The 18,517-nt window shown below is 40.8% G+C and overlaps 1 protein-coding gene across 2 annotated transcripts in view; it reads right to left on the bottom strand.

Moving 5' to 3' along the window:
• EXOC4 (exocyst complex component 4) overlaps positions 1 to 18,517 on the bottom strand; it is a 721,833-nt gene that overhangs the window by 38,251 nt on the left and 665,065 nt on the right. For both annotated transcript variants that reach the window (XM_028106413.2, XM_028106414.2), the window contains exons 16-17: positions 15,245 to 15,423; positions 11,837 to 11,996 (exon numbers count right to left, since the gene is read on the bottom strand). In XM_028106413.2, the coding sequence (XP_027962214.1) occupies positions 11,837 to 11,996; positions 15,245 to 15,423 (339 nt within the window). The remainder of the gene's footprint in view (positions 1 to 11,836; positions 11,997 to 15,244; positions 15,424 to 18,517) is intronic.

Genomic DNA, 18,517 nt, shown 5'->3' with positions numbered 1-18,517 from the left:
GCATAGGCCCTACCGAAGAAAGGGACCCCAGGAAAGGAGCTGCAGATTTTATTGGAAACTTTTCCTTCTTTCTTTCTTTTTTTTTAATTTAAAAAAGGGAAAAGAACTATTAGAGGCTCTTTGGCTTCAGGGCCCGTAATTTAAACATATGCTATTGGTGAGAGGGAGGCTCAGAATGCCCGAGAGCACATTCTTTCCCTCTGCACCACAAACAGTAAATATTTAAGGCTCATTAGAGAAACTGGCAAATAGCTAATAGCCAATAGCTACAAAACTTAACTAAGGCAATCAGCTCCCTGCCAGACATATGCTTCCCTTGTTCAAATGTTAGTTATGTGTCATTATCATTTCAATACTTTCATCCCCGGAGAACTAGGAAACCAAGAAAAGAAAAAGGGAAAATTTCTGAAAACTGAAAAATAAAAATACTCCTATGCTATATAATTAAAGTTAACAAAAGAAACAGACCCGCTGCCACGTACGTGGAGTGGAGCGAAGCTGAAACTTCAGATGACTGATTTATCACAGCAAGTAATTACTTTATGTTTTTCACAAACATTTGAAACCTATTATTACTTTCACAGCAGCACACATCGACAGAAGACGGTCACCTAAGGGAGAAATGGGGGAACTGGGCTGTAATTAATTTCTGCTCCAACGTATCCACAAAGCCTTTAATGTTGTCAATAAAATGCTCCAGCCGCTAAAAATCCCCAACCGCTCCTTCCTCTGTCCTCAGTACTCCCGAAATGTTTCGTGCGTGTCTTTGTGAAAGAGACTACACCAAGGAAGAGGAGATGGGGTGCTATTGCTTATGCGAGAGTGGAGGCCACGGATCCACTCCTTCCCCTGACCCGGGTATCGAGAGAGAGAGAGAGAGAGAGAGAGAGAGAGAGAGAGAGAGAGAGAGAGAGAGATCGATCGATCAAGAGCTGGCCTCTCCTACCCCGACTCGTTCACTCTCATTAGATTCCATCTGCAATTGAGCAAAATCGGAGGTGGGCAATTCTTTGGAGGAATTTAAACATGTAGATGCCAGCAATGGAAATCATTACAGCAGCAACCAAAAGCCTAGATCTTTAAAGGTTAGAACACAAAGATTAAGAGTGCCTCCAGGAAAAAGTGAAATGGCTGATCTGAATAAAACCTTTCCATCAACTGGAAAACCACAGCAAGGCAAAGGAGATGAAGAGCTACAGCAGGTGTGACATTTATATTTTTGAGCACCTACATGTTTATTTTTTGAATTACCATTCAGAGCCTTATAGGACCTTTATAGGTCATGCAAAAGCAGTAGCCAGCTTCTGTCTGTCTTACTCTCGGGGAGGTGTGGTAAGCAAATACCACAACTGCAAGCTGGACTGGAAGAAACTGGGCTCCGCTCCTTCTCTTGTCATTCATACATACACATGCATTAATTTGTCCACCCAGTCATCAAATATTAAAAGTGCCTGTTACATACTGTGTATCTGAGAAATCTTTACAGGACCTTTATGGAATTAGATTGAAGTTAATTTGCTTCCTTTCAAAAACCCTTCCTGAGACAGCGTCTTCTGAGAGCTGGTGGCCGAGGTGGCGCTCGACCTCGGAGCCCCATCTCGGGCTCTACCTTGTGCAACTCTGGGCGAGTCATATCTAGAGTTGACCTTCTTCTCAGAGCCTTATTTTTAGATAAGGAAACTTCAGCGAAGAGAGCTGAAGTCACCTGTCCAATCATGGACTGCATCTGTTTATTGGCCTGCTACTACATCAGTGAAGTACTAGTTTACCCCCAAACTTTCAAGAACACGGTTTGATTCTGCCTCAAAATAGTCATCATCATCATCATCATCATCATCGTCACCATCATGGTGACTGCCCCGAGGGGTGATGCTAACGGGCCCACTTAGTCCAGACGAGGGCTTTCAGGCAAGTTTCACTTTCACTGCCCCCAGCAGGAGGAAGAAGGAATCTGGGAGACTAAAGGAGAATAAAGGGCTGAGAGAGAAATGGCCTACTGTGAGTCTCAAAGAACACAGATTAGGCCAGTATTTCTCTAAGAGCGTCCAAGAGCTGCCTGCATCAGGCTCTCCTGGACACTTGCTAAGTAAACTGCAGATTCCTGCTCCCCACTCTCCCAACCTCAACCTTCTAGATTTGAATTTTTAGGGATGGAGTCAAAGAATTCCTCTTACAAGAAGTCCCCTACAAAATTCTTATACCATCTAGCCTTTGAGAACCACCTGGTTAATCTGCTTGGTGTTTTAGGAGTATAGCTGTATGTACTTGGGATCAGTGACAGAGTTTACCCATGATATGACCATGTGCTAGTTCTACTTTGTGGTATGGTTCTGAGAGAGTGTTCTTTTTTTTTTTTTTAAGATTTATTTATTTTAGGGGCGCCTGGGTGGCTCAGTCATTAAGTGTCTGCCTTCGGCTCAGGTCATGGTCCCAGGGTCCTGGGATCGAGCCCCGCATCGGGCTCCCTGCTCTGCGGGAAGCCTGCTTCTCCCTCTCCCACTCCCCCTGCTTGTGTTCCCTCTCTCTCTCTCTCAATCTGTTTCTAATAAATAAATAAAATCTTAAAAAAAAGAGATTTATTTATTTGAGAGAGCGCACGAGTGAGCATACATGTGGGTGAGGGGTGGGGAGAGATGGAGGGAGAGAATCTGAAGCAGACTCCCTGCTGAGCGCAGAGCCTAATACAACAGTGGGGCTCCATCTCACAACCTTGAGATTGTGGCCTGAGCTGAAGCCAAGAGCCAGACACTTAACAATCGACTGAACCACCCAGGCGCCCCATGAGAGAGTGTTCTTGAATGTCAAGTGGTACTGCTCCAGGACAGTTGCTTGGAAGGGGGACAGACCAACAACGCACAGTACTGAGTACCGAATGGTTAAGCAAAACCAGCCCTCCCTCACACATTCCGGCGCAGGAGGGGTCAGCAGAGCCCTCTACAGTGAAACTGCTAATTAAAGCTAATTAAAAGTGCCAGAGACCAGAGCTTGATGGAAATCAGGCGGGAAAGACAACCAGAAAAAATAAAGGAAAAGAAAACGTTTGAGAGCTAAGAGTCTAATTGAAAAATGAAATCATATTCTAATTAAACAAAGCAAACAGAGACCCAATATTTACCAAATGAGAACCCTGATTTCACATGGCTAAGAACATACAGAGACTTTGGTGTTGGACTGACCTAAGTTTGAATCCTAAAACTCTTATTATTATGTAAACTGAGAATCTGCTTAGCCTCTTTAAACTTTAGTTTTTTTCATTTAGAAAGTGAGGTCATAATAATTACATATAGAGTTTCATATAGGGTTTCAGGGAGGATTCAGTGAACCAGTATAGGCAAAGCACTTCTTACGGTTCATCTCATGTACTGAGATCAATTATATAATAGTAATAATACTTGCTCTTATATCATCACTGCAAGGAAGTGATTTAGGCGGGTAGGTAGTTTATACTGAAGTTGGTTGTCTTCTAGAAGCTGTCCTTGTTTTGGTGAAAGCAGGGTGGAGTCAGAAGTCTAGGCACATGTTTACTTCTTGGTAATGTACTTATATTTAGCTAAGGGTGCTCTCTGAAACATACATGGATATTCATATTTATCAAACACTCTGAAACGCAAATCACATTCATAAACATTTTAGATTGCTGTAACAGAGCAGTACAGGGGGAAAAAAAAGCCCACCCAGAAACCAAAAACAAAGCCCAATTATGGTAACTAGTCATAATAACCGGCTAATGAGGAAGGCGCTGGGAGGAAGTCTGGCCTTGACATGGTTGTAGAGGCTGTGGCTCTGTTTTCATAGCTATAGCAAATGCGCCCGTTTCCTACGTTTAAGGACCAAAATTAAACACTATATCTTCATTTAGAAAACAAGAAAGGTCAGCTTCCAGCCTCAAGTTTTTCAGTAAGAATTCTAATAAAGTCAGTAAATGATCATTCTTGGGCTTGAGTCAAGAACAAGCTTCATATCTTTTTAGCACATATCTTTTCAGCACAATCATTTCCTGGCAGAAAAATGGCCTCGCTGGGTGAATTAATTCAATTTCCTAACTGTGACGACTACAGAGGTAGTGCAGGGTGTATAAATAGCACAATTTGATGAGAGATTTTGGGCAAGTCACTTCTGATTTCCAGTCCTTGGGATCTTTATTGGAAATAATACCGCCCTGTCATCCATGCTAATCTCAGAATCATTCCGATTCCAGAACATGTGCCACAAAGGGAAGACTGCAACTATCTGCCAAGAATCTTGAGGACCCCTAAATTATACATTGACATGATATATGTACAAGGTATGGTGACATTAATTGAGCATAATCAAAAGAATTCTTACTTAATTAAAGCCTCACATATAAGATATGACCAATCAAACATCAGTATGGACAGGTATTATTTTTAAGAGCTTTATAAATACTCATTTTTTGGGGAACTCTATGGGGGATAAAGAGCCCCCATTAAACAATTAGTGATCAGTTAATTGCTAGAAGGTATGGAACCTACTATGAGTGCGATAAACACAGAAAAAGTAGATCACTAGAAAGAGGGATGGTCAGAAACAGCGTAGCAAGGTCAAATGAAGGTTTAATTAGGGAGATGTAATATTATTTAAATCTACTTACACAAAATTTTAAAGAAAATTTTCTGAGATCAAGCATACAAATTTTGTTTTATTATTAAATTTTATTAATGGGTATATTTCCTTCTACCAGGCAGCAAAAGCTATTTAACCCATCGTATTTCCCAATTTCCTGTGGCCCCCAGGAAAGTCAGGGCTAGCCTTGTATAACCATTAAATTCAAGAGATATAACAGAATTTTTAGGGGGCACCACCATTAAAAGAATTTTGGTAGCAGACTAATATCTCCTAAGTAAGTCCACATGATTAATAATCTTGAGTCAAAAATCTGGAGTTTTACAGGTAAAGGTTTGAGAAAAGGGATCGGTTATTCCAGGATTGGAGAAGCAGCTAAGACCAATGGCAGAATAAAGATGGGGAAAAAAATAAGCAGAGAAAAGAATATGAAAAAAAAAATATATGTAATTTTTCAGAAACAGAATTGCTCTTCTGGCAATCAAATAACATTTTATTTAATAGGTGGGGGCATTTCCTATTTTCAGCCGAATCACCTCCAAAGCCTACTTCAGAGGCAGTACCCACTCTTTGATTCCCGTGAGTGATGGGGATTTAGGGGACCAGAGATATTCATCTGTCTGGATGTCTGTGGGTGTTTCCAGTAGATGGCAGCATGTCATTGCTAATTCCTGTCAGGCTACACCCTGGTCAGTCCAAAGAGGAAAACCCATACCTTTCCTGCAGAAAACCAAAGGGCTGTTCCTGGTGCAAGAGGTTTGGGGGAAGGAAGTCAGCCTAAACAGCTGCCTTGGAAGAAAATTCAACATGCTCAGCCATGCCAGAGATCATTCTTGGCCTCAGATACAGCACAAGGTCAAGGATGAAGCACAGATCTGAACTGATATATATTCAGTCTCTAGGCTGAATCTAGTCACTCAGTCTGTCACCTGGAGGAAGGCACCTTAACAGCCTCAAAGAGGAGTCAGAGAGGTTAAAATGGAAAGATTTCTTTCTCATTTGGTTCCCAGATTCCAAATGGTTCCTTCTTTACCAGTGGGATTTTTCTGTTGGCTACTGTGAAGATGTTCCTATGTATGTGTATTACACATAGAGGATATAGGGCTTCACTGGTTAAGTAAACATATATAGAACAGCTCCAAAGCTAAACCAGAGTTGCTGGAAGGGGGTCTAGGGCTGGAGAAGGGAGGAGTGGGGCATGGAGGAGCAGAGACTACCCTTCCTTGAAAATAAAACCATTCAGAGTCCTTCTAAGAGACATCACAACTCCTCTTCATCATGGGAAACACATGTTGAATAAATATGCTGGGAAGAGCAGGGCTTTCTTAGTAACCATTCAATGAGAAAAGAGAGGGTGCCTATTTGGTCTTTCACATATCACACCAGAAACACTCTAATTGCATTTTTGTTTGTCATGAATGCATCAGACCCTACCACAGAATTGAGCAGTGTGAAGCCTGTTCCCAGAGCTTGTTTCTGCACTAGGTAAGCTGTGTAGAGAAGATTTAGGAGTGCAAATCAAAGCATTTCAGCCCTCTTATCAGGTCCACCAGTGCCCCAGTTCGCTGTCCTGAGCTAATTTAATCTACTAGCACCATTTGACACAGATGAAGACACTCTCCTCTTAAAACACTTGTCTGTGGGACACAGACCTCTCTACTGCTATTTTCCCTGCTCCTTCTCAGGTTCCTTTGCTGGTTTGTCGTCAGCACTCCAACATCTCAACAGTGGAGTACCTACCCAAGGCCCAATTCTTGGATGGCTTCTCTTTTTCCTCTGCTTGTGTTCTCAATAAGATCTCATCTCTCACTCCATCTCATGGCTTTAAATCCCATCTACCTGTTGATGATTCCCAAACTTCTATTTCCAGCCCAGACCTCTTTCCTGAATACAGATTTATACATTCAGCTCTCTCTTCAGGATTTCTATTCAGATGTCTAATGTGCATCTCAAACTTAGTATTTCCAAACCCAAACTCCTGATACCCACCCCCTTCCTATCTGCCCTATTGCCACCTCCCCAAACTCAACCTTTCTGGCTCATTTTCATTTTAGTAAATGAAAACCATCCTTTGAATTGCTCAGAACAAAAACCTTGGAGTCACCCGTTTACTTCCAATCCCTCAGCAAATCCTGTCAGCTCTCCTTGTGAAATATATCCTAACCGGACCACTTCTCATCTTCTGCAGTGCCGCCATCTTGGCTTGAATCACCACTATCTTTCCCCTAGGTTATTGCAGCAGTTTCCCGACAGCTCCTTCTGCTGTTGCTCTTGCCTGCAACCTCGCCTCCCCAAATGTCTACTTACAACATAGTAGCCAGGAGTGATTCTTTTACAATGTAAGTCACATTATGGCAGCCTTCTGTTCCAAGTCATCTGATAGCTTCCTACCTCACTCCAAGTAAAAGCCAATTTACTGCAACAGTCTTCAAGATCTCAGCTTCTTAGGTGAAACCTGTGACCTCATCTCTGACTCTTCCTTTTGCTCATTCACTTCAGCCAAACACACTGGCCTTTCTGCTGTTCTTTCGTTCATTCTTTCTTTCTTTCTTTCTTTTTCTTCTCCTTTTATTTTTATCTTTTTTTAAGTTTTATTATGTTAATCACCATACATTACATCATTATTTTGCTGTTCTTTATAATGCCAAGTGTACTTCTCCCTCTGGCTCTTTCCTCTTACATGTCTTTTCCTAGTATGCTTTTCCCCTGGATATCCACATGGCTTTTTCCCTGTCTTCCTTTAGGTCTTTCCACAAATGTTACCATATCATTGAGGGCTTCTGTGACCACTCTAAAATTGTGGGTTACCTTCATTATCCCCTGGCATCCTCTCTTCCCCTCACCATCTGAGATATTTTATATTTTACTTATTTATTAGTCTGTCTTAATTGCCTGAATTACAAGAACGTAAATTCCACAAGGGCAGAACATAAAGAGAATACACTCAATAAATATCAGTTGAATGAATGAATGAATGAAAGAATGAATGACTAAGAGGGTGAGGAAGCTTTCTTATGTGTTAGAACTCCTCCCCTTACCACTTCCTGAATCTAAGCTTTCATTTCCCTATCTTTGTCTGATTTGAGTATGAGAGATGCCAGTCTAAAGAAAAGCAAAATGAGAAAAAAAATCGAGGAGAGATGAAGCCTTGAAGGAGGAAAGCAGGAACTAGAGATGGCAGGAGAGATGTAGGAGAAAGACAACTGTAAAGGGAGAGAGAGATACTGGAGGGAAAATGTGGGGAGAGCGGGAAGAACTAGGAAGAAAACTCTGGACTCATCTACTTGAATAATGGCTTCACTTAAACTACAAAGACTGTCAGATCCACTTTGGGGACTTCAGTGCCCAGCCAGACTTCTCCTGTGACACAGTGCCTGGACTCCTGGGCTGTTTCAGAGACTCAGTTCTGGAGAAGTGCATGGCAGCTCAGGGGAAGATGATTTCTGATGAAAGGAACTAAAAAAAAGCCCACTCAAGAAGCCCTTCCATTTTCTAGTTAATCTGTAGTCATTTTCCAGGACAAAGTATTGTCTTGAATCTGAAAACGTACAGTGGGGTCAAAAAGGTCAAAACCATAGCAAAGATCATTATCATGGGGGACAGGGTTTCTCTAATTCTGGTGATTATGCAGATTATGCTGATCCTTTGCTCACCCAAGATTTATCCTCCTATTGGAGATGAGTAAAGGTATGTAGAAAAAGAGATCGACAGCAATGCTGCAAGTAGAAGAATCAACATAAATTGAATCACTCCAGATTCCTCTTTATTACAGAAAGGGTGTATATTTTCCACTCGCCAGGGAGCCTATGGAGGTGAAAACCTACAAGAGCCTTGCAACTTCTTGTTAGGTAAGTTTTCTGACACATGGCAACTAGTGATTAATTACTGCATCAGAAGATAACATTCCTATAGAGATTTGCTGGAAGTACAGATGCTGCCCATGCTTGATTAGACACTGCTTAAGGAACGCTGAGGCACACTGCTGCAGTCTATTATTTCTGGCTATTTTGGTATCGCTGTTATATTTATTTTACATAGCTTCAAATTCAGTGGAATTGATGGAGCCCATTTCATGAAACCTGTCCCTACCAAAAACAGAAATAGAAAAAAATAAGGCTATAAAGTGTGTCTATGTATGTTGTACGTATGAGAGCAAGGGCAAATGAAGGAGAAAGAGACAATGAAAAGTAGGGATATATGGTTCCTCTTATAAAATGCTTTCTGCTCTAGGGAGATGCTGTTCCTTGTAAGCCTGTAAGAACACTGACCCATGTCAGCTAGTTAAAACTTTCAGGGCATTAAAGACAGAAACTTTGTCATTATCTAAGCCCTTCATCAACACCAAAAGAAGCCTTGATTGGATACCTATCCATTCATTCAAGACACATGATGAGCACTTACTCTGGTCCAGCACTGAGAAAACAGAAAGCGTCTTGGTCTCTTGGGACACAGAAGACTAATAAGGAAAGGTCTTCTGAGGAGTGCCTGGGTAGCTCAGTGGGTTAGGCAGCCGACTCTTGGTTTTAGCTCAGGTCATGATCTCAGGGTCATGAGACTGAGCCCCATGTCCCTCAGCAGGGAGTCTGCTTGGGATTCTCTCTTCCTCTCCTTCTGTCCCTCCCTGCCACACGATCTCTCTCTAAAATAAATAAATAAATCTTAAAAAAAAAAAAAAAGGAGAGGCCTTCTGAACCACGATCGGAAGGACAGAATCATCCAATGCTACATATTTCTGCTGCCTATTTCCTTTCATAATCCATTAAGAGTAAAGAGCAACAGTAGCAGTACCTCTCCCACGTGGTCACATTTCAGTCCACACCCACTGCCTTGGACATCATTCACAAATCCAACTATAGAAGGCACGGCTCAGTTGTCATTCAATTATTTCCTGAAGAAACACTGTTGGCACACAGCCCACTGATGCCAACCTCAGTACCGCCCAGTCAACATTTCATTATTCAGATGCCAGTTTCTTTAGTACATGTTTGGGCCCCATACTGTCTGCCAAAATCTGTTAATTTACTTATTTCAGCTAACTAAAAAAAATCATTTAAAAAAAGATGATTGAATTTAAGAATTATATTCCTCAGAGAATTAGTAATGCTTTTCTGTATCCCTCAGGCCTCCATGTTCTTAACTTCCCCTTGTCAATGTTATTATGAATAGACTAATTCAATAATGAGATCATTCCCCATAAGAGCAACCAAATAAATGCAGCATTCAGTCACACCTGGTTTCCCTAATCTGAGCAAAGAAGGCTTTCTACCAAATTTAGCCTAAAAGAGGGAATTTAACGAACACACAACACACACATACACACACACGCACGCACAAAGGAAGAATAAGACAGGGAAGGAGGACAGAGAAGCAGAGGAACAGGGAAGCAATGGAACAAATGGGGGGATAGACTGGAGAAGAAAAGTTAAAAAATGAAGATATATGGTTATATGCTATCAAAACAAAGATCCTAGCATAGATGTCTTGATAACTGTCAACGTAATGTAATATTTCGTCATTTCCTGAAAAGTCTTAAAAATTGTTTCAAATTTTTCTGGAACTTCTTGAGGAATCCAAAAATCAAATGAAATGACACAGAAGTCCAAATGTTAGGCAGGAGAATTCTGGGGGATTAAAAACAAATGACTTCCGGGGCGCCTGGGTGGCGCAGTCATTAAGCGTCTGCCTTCGGCTCAGGTCATGATCCCAGGGTCCTGGAATCGAGCCCCGCATCGGGCTCCCTGCTCGGCGCGAAGCCTGCTTCTCCCTCTCCCACTCCCCCTGCTTGTGTTCCCTCTCACGCTCGCTCTCTCTGTCAATTAAGTAAATAAATAAAATCTTAAAAAAAAAAAAAGACTTCCTAGCCACAAAGGAGTTTATGAACTAATTCACCAAGGTACAAACAGCAATAAAATACCAAGATACCGTAATCATCGTCTACCCTCTTCAAACTGTTTTAGCTTTCACTGAAGTACCAAAGGTCTGATGATTTAAGTAAAGTATACAGTGCTGAGACCACATGAAGAGAGAATAAAACAACCCTTCAAACTTGAAAAAGTGCATTATAAAGAAACATTAAAAACTGAGATCAGCAAACTAGGAAAGAGAAAGAGTGCTCTTTAAAAGAAGAGCCTTTAAGGACATGAAGGGTGAGCATGGTTGATGATGAGTAACTACTGTCCTCACAATGAAAACAAGAAGAGAAGAAGGATTTCAACTGGGAAAGAGAGAAGAGATGAGGAAAAGATTCATGAAAACATACATTCAACACACGTTATTTATGAGAGAAAAAAAGGGAAAAAATCCTAATGTTTACAAATTTGCAAATGATTAAATAATGTCTAACTTATACCATGGAATATTTGTGCAGGTATTAAAAGTGATAAGTGGACCCTTTAACAATGTGGGGAGGTACGGGTGCCAACCTCCCACACAATCACAAATCCATGTATAACTTCTGACCCCCCCAAACTTCACTCTGAATAGCCCACTGTTGACCAGATGCCGTACTAATAACATCAACAGTTGATGAACAAGTTTTGTATATGTATTACATACTGTATTCTAACAAGAAAGTAAGCTAGAGAAAAGAAAATGTTAAGAAAAGAAGGAAGAGAAAATACAGTAATAGTAACGTATGAAAAAAATCTGCATATAAGTGGACCTGCACTGTTGAAACCCATGTCATTCAAGGATCAACTGTCCTTTCAAGAACTATTAGTGGCTTTGGGAAAAATAATGTTTTCAAAGAATGTTACTGATAGGGGAAAATGCAATTAAATATAAAATTACATTAACGTAGTTCCAATTTGGTACAAAGACAAGTTACAGGCATGCATAATATGAAAATTCACTTGTATCCATGGTGGAGGCACAAGGCCAAGAGAAATTACACCAAATGTCATAGTCTCCAGCTGAAAGGCTTATGAGTTATGTTTATTGGTTTCTTTTTTTGTATTTTATGTGACATATCTCATGCAATGAGCAAATATTACTTCTAAAATAGGAAAGTTACTGAAGTTTTGTAGTAAGAAGAACTTAGGTTAGAGAAGAGGAAAACTCCCTGCATAAGGGAGGTTAAACAGCCAATAGAATTGTAGAGAATTACCTTCTCTAAGACTGATGAACATCTAATTGTTTCATTTTTTCTTAAGTCAACTTTTTAGGTACCAAGAATCCATTTTTCTAAGTGATTTTGATAGGCAGTAGGATCTTGACTTTGGTACAAGGGACCAAGCCTGGTCCTTCCTCCTACCTTGCAAAGTCCAGGTCTGCCTCCCGCGACATGGTGATGTTGGTCAAATTCTGCTGCAGGACAAAGATGTTCCTACACATCTTCTTGATGCCAGATTCACTGATGCGCCTGAAGTACTGGGCACCATTAATGAGGATGCAGGAGATCAGGTGACCCAGGCCTGAGGGGCCAGCACAGATCAGTGGGGGGGGGGGGGGGGAGAAGACAGATTAGTGCCACCTTGCATGAACTTACATATGAATTTGGAAGGATTTCTTTCTTTAAATCCTCCACAAATTTAAATGACCAAAGAAAACGTATCTCTGAGGGTTGCTGCACCCACTGATTTTACAACAGTTTTGGAATATTTATACATTGTCCTAAAAGCTACAAATGGAGAGGCTTTACGCAACATATCCATTGCTCCAGCACTGCCACATATATACGCCTCAAGCCACTATGTCAAGGGCTTAGAAAATATGCCAGGTTGTTATAAACTACTGAAGAGCATTGGAACTCTTTTTTTCCCATAAAGAGGTTCTAGAAGCATTCTCCCTCTGACCCTCCCCCCTCTCATGCTCTCTCTATCTCATTCTCTCTCTCAAATAAAATCTTAAGAAAAAGGGGGGGGGGGCGCCTGGGTGGCTCAGTTGGTTAAGCGACTGCCTTCGGCTCAGGTCATGATCCTGGAGTCCCGGGATCGAGTCCCGCATCCGGCTCCCTGCTCGGCGGGGAGCCTGCTTCTCCCTCTCATGCTCTCTCTCCCTATCTCATTCTCTCTCTCAAATAAATAAATAAATAAAATCTTAAAAAAAAACCATGCAAATACAATGATCTGTTTGGTTTCCTCTTCCTCCCACAAAAAAAGACAGGGGTGTATTTTTGGCTCAAACATTGATTTGGAACCTAATAAGCAAAAATATGTCGGTAAGAAATTGATGCATGTGGGTTACCATTCTTCAAAGCTTCTCCTGGAACTCTAAAGCTAGCTGGCTAGTCACAAGCAGCCTACTATCTTCATGATTTCCCTCTTCTAAAGTCATAGTGCCTCCGTGGTGAAGGTTCCCGGGGAGCTTCAGGTTCCATGACTCCCTCAGTCTGCAAAATGAGTTTCCTTTCACTAGGATGAAGGCAGAAAAGGGAGAGGAGGAGCATTCTCTCTTGCCTCAGCTACACTCGTGTAGTGTTGCTTCTAGACCACAAACTCACCTGTACGTGCAACTACTTAAAAGGCAAGTAAGAGGTTTTCTACGCAAAGAAAAAGAAACACACACATGGATTTTACATTTAAAGCCACTGACTGATGTGAAAAATCTCTGTAGGTGGGCGCCTGGGTGGCTCAGTTGGTTGGGCGATTGCCTTCGGCTCGGGTCATGGTCCTGGAGTCCCAGGATCGAGTCCCGCATTGGGCTCCCTGCTCAGCGTGGAGTCTGCTTCTCCCTCTGACCCTCTTCCCTCTCGTGCTATCTCTCATTCTCTCTCAAATAAATAAATAAAGTCTTTAAAAAAAAAAAGTCGAAAAACCTCTGTAGGTCAAGTCTGAGTGTGATTTTACTGAGCCCATAACTCCGGGTATAATTTTGTTCTACCATGGTAAAAGGCAATCTGCCTACGTGGAGGTAATGAGGGGGTGGTGTTTGTAGAGAATAGTAAATAATAATAAATATATTAAATAAGTAAATTTAAGGGTGCCTGGGTGGCTCAGTCAGTTAAGCTTCCTACTCTTGATCTTAGCTCAGGTCTTGATCTCAGGGTTGGGAGTTCAAGCCTCGTGTTGGGCTCCATGCTGGGCACGGAGCCCACTTAAAAGAAAAAGTAAATTTATATAATAAGTACACATAATAGATTATAATAATAATTAAAAATAAAACCCAGTAGAAGTCTGCTTTATAATATTACTATACACTGGCAATTTCAAATAATATCTGCTATATCATGCTCCTTTCTGCCACACCAAAGAAGACTGAGACCCTGTCATCCCCATTCCCAACCCTTTGGGAAATTCAGTATTATGCCTTGTGAATTTTGAGAGTGGTCTCACAGAGAAACAGCTAGAACTTTTTATTTTTATTTTTTTAAAGATTCTATTTATTTATTTGTGAGAGAGAGCATGAGGTGGGGAGGGTCAGAGGGAGAAGCAGACTCCCCGCTGAGCAGGGAGCCCAATGCGGGACTCCATCCTGGGACTCCAGAATCATGACCTAAGCTGAAGGCAGCTGCCTAACCAACTGAGCCACCCAGGCGCCCTAGCTAGAGTTTTTTAAACAGAAGGTCTCCAATTCATGATTTCTTCATTTCTTTTCTACAACAGAGTGTTACACCCGTATTTCAAGAAGATGTTGCTACTCATCAGGATCAGATGTTAAGAAATATCTGGGTAAATGATAGGGAAAGTCTGGGAATTGTGAATGTTGATACACATGGCCCCCAAATTCTCAGTGCCATGCAGAGAACAGTTAACCTTTTAATCACTAAGACTTTTTGGCTAAAGTCTTTTACGGAGAGTTCCTTTCAGAACATATCTCCATCTTTACGACATAATTTAATAGGAAAACAGGATTTTCAGCTTTTTGGTCCAAATTTGAGGGGACACAACTGTTTAATAAAGCAAGCAATAGCCAAGCCTTTCTTTCCTATCTCCAGGTTCTACAATCCTTTGCACAATGCACTTTCTTAATTGTTTTGAATAACATTGCTTTAATTCTGACAGACACCACAGATACTTCTGGGACCCAGGCCTACATACAAATAAACCAAAACAAGAAAGAAGGGAATATAGTTTGAAGTCCTAAAAGTCCTCCCCATGGGAGGAATTCAGCATGAAAAATTATTTGCCTGGCATCGCATTATCTCAAAATGTTGAAGGTGAATGCCTTTAGATGGAACTGTCTTTCGTGCCCTTCCTTGCCTGCCTGCCTGCCCCAAGGCATTTATGGGTGCAGCCTTCCTAAAATCTCTGCTGATCGGAGGTTTCTGTTCTTTTCAGACAACACTGCATTCTTTGAGAGAAAACTTCCCTTTCCACTGATAATTTTAGTCAACGAGAGATCTCTTTTTGGAGTCATCTTCTCATTGTATGTGTGCTTCTTTTTCTTTTATGAGCTTCTCTTGAGCTAACTCATGGTCCACTCTACATATTTACCCAACTCTCATGAGTGGCATGTCAGGGAGGCAGCCAGGCTGCCATCTGCCTTATGTTGGATTAAATCTTATCAACCAAGAGCAGATGGCAGCCATATTGTTGTCTACCTAGCCATATGCAGAGAGACTAGGTATTGCAGCTTTAGTCCAAAAAGAAAAAGCCAAACCAAAACAAAACCCAAACAACTACAAGTTGTGAACTTCAACAGTAGAGAATAAAAAAAAAAAAAACAAAACCCTTCACCCTTCCTTCCTCCCCAAATCCTAGGGACACAGACAGGATCTGACCTTCAAATATATATTGGAACTTGTGCTGCTGAAGGCTGGCACTCATGGCCTCTTCAATGGCGCTGATGTCTTTGTTGAGCTTGACCACCAGAGGGTCATAATCCATACTTTCCACATTAGCCACGATGGCATAGTTCCCCTCCTTTGCAAGGGGGATGAGATAGTGGAAACAGTGAACCCTGAAAAAGGCAAAGATGCCGAGAGCAGTTAGTAATACATTTTCCTGATGAAAACAATAATCTTTTTTGGGACAGACCACCCAAATACTTAAAGCAGCAGTGGCCCTGTAAATATTTACGTCCTCTTCTGCTTGTTCACTGGAAAACCATCTAACGAAGAAGAGTGATCTGGAGCAAGTCAGCTTCTGTGAGCCTCGCTTGCTTAATCCAAACATCGGGGGTGAGGAATAAATGAGCTCTAAAATTCCTTTCAAAGACCGGATTACATGGCTAGTGTGAAAAGCATTCTATCTTTCAACAGATACTGTTGTAGCAAAAACGAGAGGTGCAGGTCACAGAGCTCAAAAGAGCTGGCTCTGGAATGAGACTCCTTTGGTTTCAGTTCCCGATTCCAACAACTGCTGGCTGCGTGGCTGGCTGCGAGTTACTTTCTCCATGTCTCGGTTTCCTTACCTGTGTACCTGGGATGACAACAATACTCACCTCATAAGGTGCTCTGAAGGAGCCACTGAACGTCAAGCACCTGGCACAGGCCTGGCACAGAGCAAGTGCCCAGCAAGTGTTGGCCATCATCACTATTACTGTAATTAATCTGTTACTTAAGCAAGACACTAAAATAAATTTACTTATTTATTTAAAAATACAATTGTGCTGGGCCTTAGGAATGTGAGACATGATTTGTGCCCTGAAAGACTCCACACAGCTTAGTGGGGCAGACCAAAAAAAAGGTCAAAGGAAGGCAGTGTCTCACTCAGAAGCACATATACCAGAGAACCATGGAAGTCTGCCATGGGGTGTAACAACATAGGGTGACGCTTAAGTAAATAAGATGATGTGAATGAGCTTGAGGAAGGAGGGCATTCCTGTGTTGACATGATCTCAGTCATTCTGACCATGCACACTTCTTAGGTTCTTTTTGGTAGTTATCGGTAACTGCCAAAGAAGTCTGAGATGGGTAAGGATTGGCTACTCTATAATCTTGGTGTTAAGCTGTAACAAAAGCAAGTTTCAGTCCACATAATTCTACCACACATACAGGCATTCTTAAAAAACAAAAACAAAAACAAAATCCTCCATCCATTGGCAGACATAGTTCAAACAGGCTGTACTATAAACTCAGTGAAGTCTTAGTTGTTGTTTTAGGTGCTCTGTCTGATCCTGTCATGGAAGGTTCACTAGAGGTAGACAGGAAGACATTCACAGTCAAAACTCTGTTACCCTTACAGTCTGCACCAGGTAATGGGAAATATTCCTAAACAAAAGGCTGCAAAAGCCTTGGGCATTATCCCTAATGATGTATCTTCAGGCTTGACTATCATCTTTCTTTTTTTAAGTAAGGTTTATTGAGAAATAATTTATAAACAGTAAAATTCCCCCTTTTCAGTGTATAGTTCTATGAGCTTTGACAAATCCACACAGTGTATAATCACCACTATAATCAAATTATAGAACACTATCATCACCCCCAGAATTCCCTTGAGCCCCTTTGCAGTCAACCTCTACCCATACACCAAGGATCTGGCAACCACTGATTTATATATGCTTCCTATACTTGTCCGGAGTGCCATATAAATGGAATCACATAGTATGTAGCTTTTGGAGTTTGGCTTCTTTCACTCTGCTTAGGGCATTTGTGATTTACTCATGTTGTATTTGTTCCTTGTTACTGATGAGCAGATTCCCGCCGTATGGAGATACTACAATTTAACCATTCACCAGTTGACATCTGGGTTGTTTCTACTTCTGGGTGATTATAAATAAAGCTGCTTCATGTACAGGTTTTTATGTAAATATAAATATAAATTTTCATTTGTCATGGGTAAAAGTGGAATTGCTGGGTCATATAGTAAGTATATTTTAATTTTATAAGAAACTGTCAAACAGTTTTCCAAAGGAGCTACGCCATTTTGCTTTTCTATCCACAACGTACAAGAGTTCTGGTTGCTCTGCAGCCTCACCAGCACTTATTGCTGCCAGTTTTTTTAAAAGGTTTTATTTATTCATTTTTAAAGAGAGAGAGAGAGCAAGGGGAGGAGCAGAGGGGGAAGGAGAGGTACAAGCAGACTCCAAGCTGAACATGGAGTGTGATGTGGGGCTTGATCTCATGACCCTGAGATCACAACCTGAGCCGAAATCAAGAGTAGGACACTTAACCGACTGAGTCACCCAGGCGCCCCAAGACTGTAAGACATTTTAAGCACACATCACGATTTGATTTGATATACATATATCTTGTGGAAGGATTCCCCCAATCTAGTTACTTAACACGTCTGTCACATATTTATCCTTTTTTTTTTTAAATGAGAACATTTAAGTTCTACTCTTTTAGCATCTTAGCAAATTTCGATTATATGATATAGTGTTATCAACCAAAGTCATCATGTTTTATATTAGATTCTGAGGCCTTATTCAAATCTTATAGCTGAAAGTTTGTACCTTTACCAAACTCTGTTTCTCCCAACCCCCAGCCACTACTTTTCTATTCTGTGTTTCTATGATTTTGACTTTTTTTGTTTTTAGATTCTGCATATAAGTGATAATTACGCAGTATTTGTCTTTGTCAGATTTACTTCACTTAGCATAAAGTCTTCAAGCGTTTGTTAGTTTAAAAAAATTTTTAGTCATTCGAACAGATGTATAGTGGTATCCCATTGTGGTTTTAATTCTCATTTTCCTAATAATGAGAATTATTAATTCATTAATTATCTCATCAAATTATTAGTGATGGTGGGCATATTTTCATGTGCTTATTTGCCATCCATATACCTCTGTGTTCATAATTCTTGCCCAGTATTTTCTTGGGGTTGTTTTCTTAAGTTTTGAGAATTCTTTATATGTTCTGGATACAAGTCCTTTATTAGATGTGCATTTTGCAAATATTTTCTCCCACTTTTGGGCTTGTCTTTTCATCTTCGTGATGTCTTTTGAAGAATGGTTTTTAATTTTGATGAACTTCAATTTATACATTTTTTCTTTTATGGATGGTGTTTTGGGGTCATATGTAAGAAATCCTGGCCTGAACAATGTCACAAAGATTTTTTTCCTAAGAAGTTTTTTCTCCTGGAAGTTTTATAGTTTTAGGTTTTATATTTAG

Source organism: Eumetopias jubatus, unplaced genomic scaffold, assembly GCF_037043125.1.
Source record: "Eumetopias jubatus isolate StellerSeaLion01/CBP00866 unplaced genomic scaffold, mEumJub1_p1.0 scaffold_14, whole genome shotgun sequence".
Classification (NCBI taxonomy): domain Eukaryota; kingdom Metazoa; phylum Chordata; class Mammalia; order Carnivora; family Otariidae; genus Eumetopias; species Eumetopias jubatus.
Note: the sequence above shows the minus strand (reverse complement) of the source record. Positions and strands in the feature narration are given on the sequence as shown.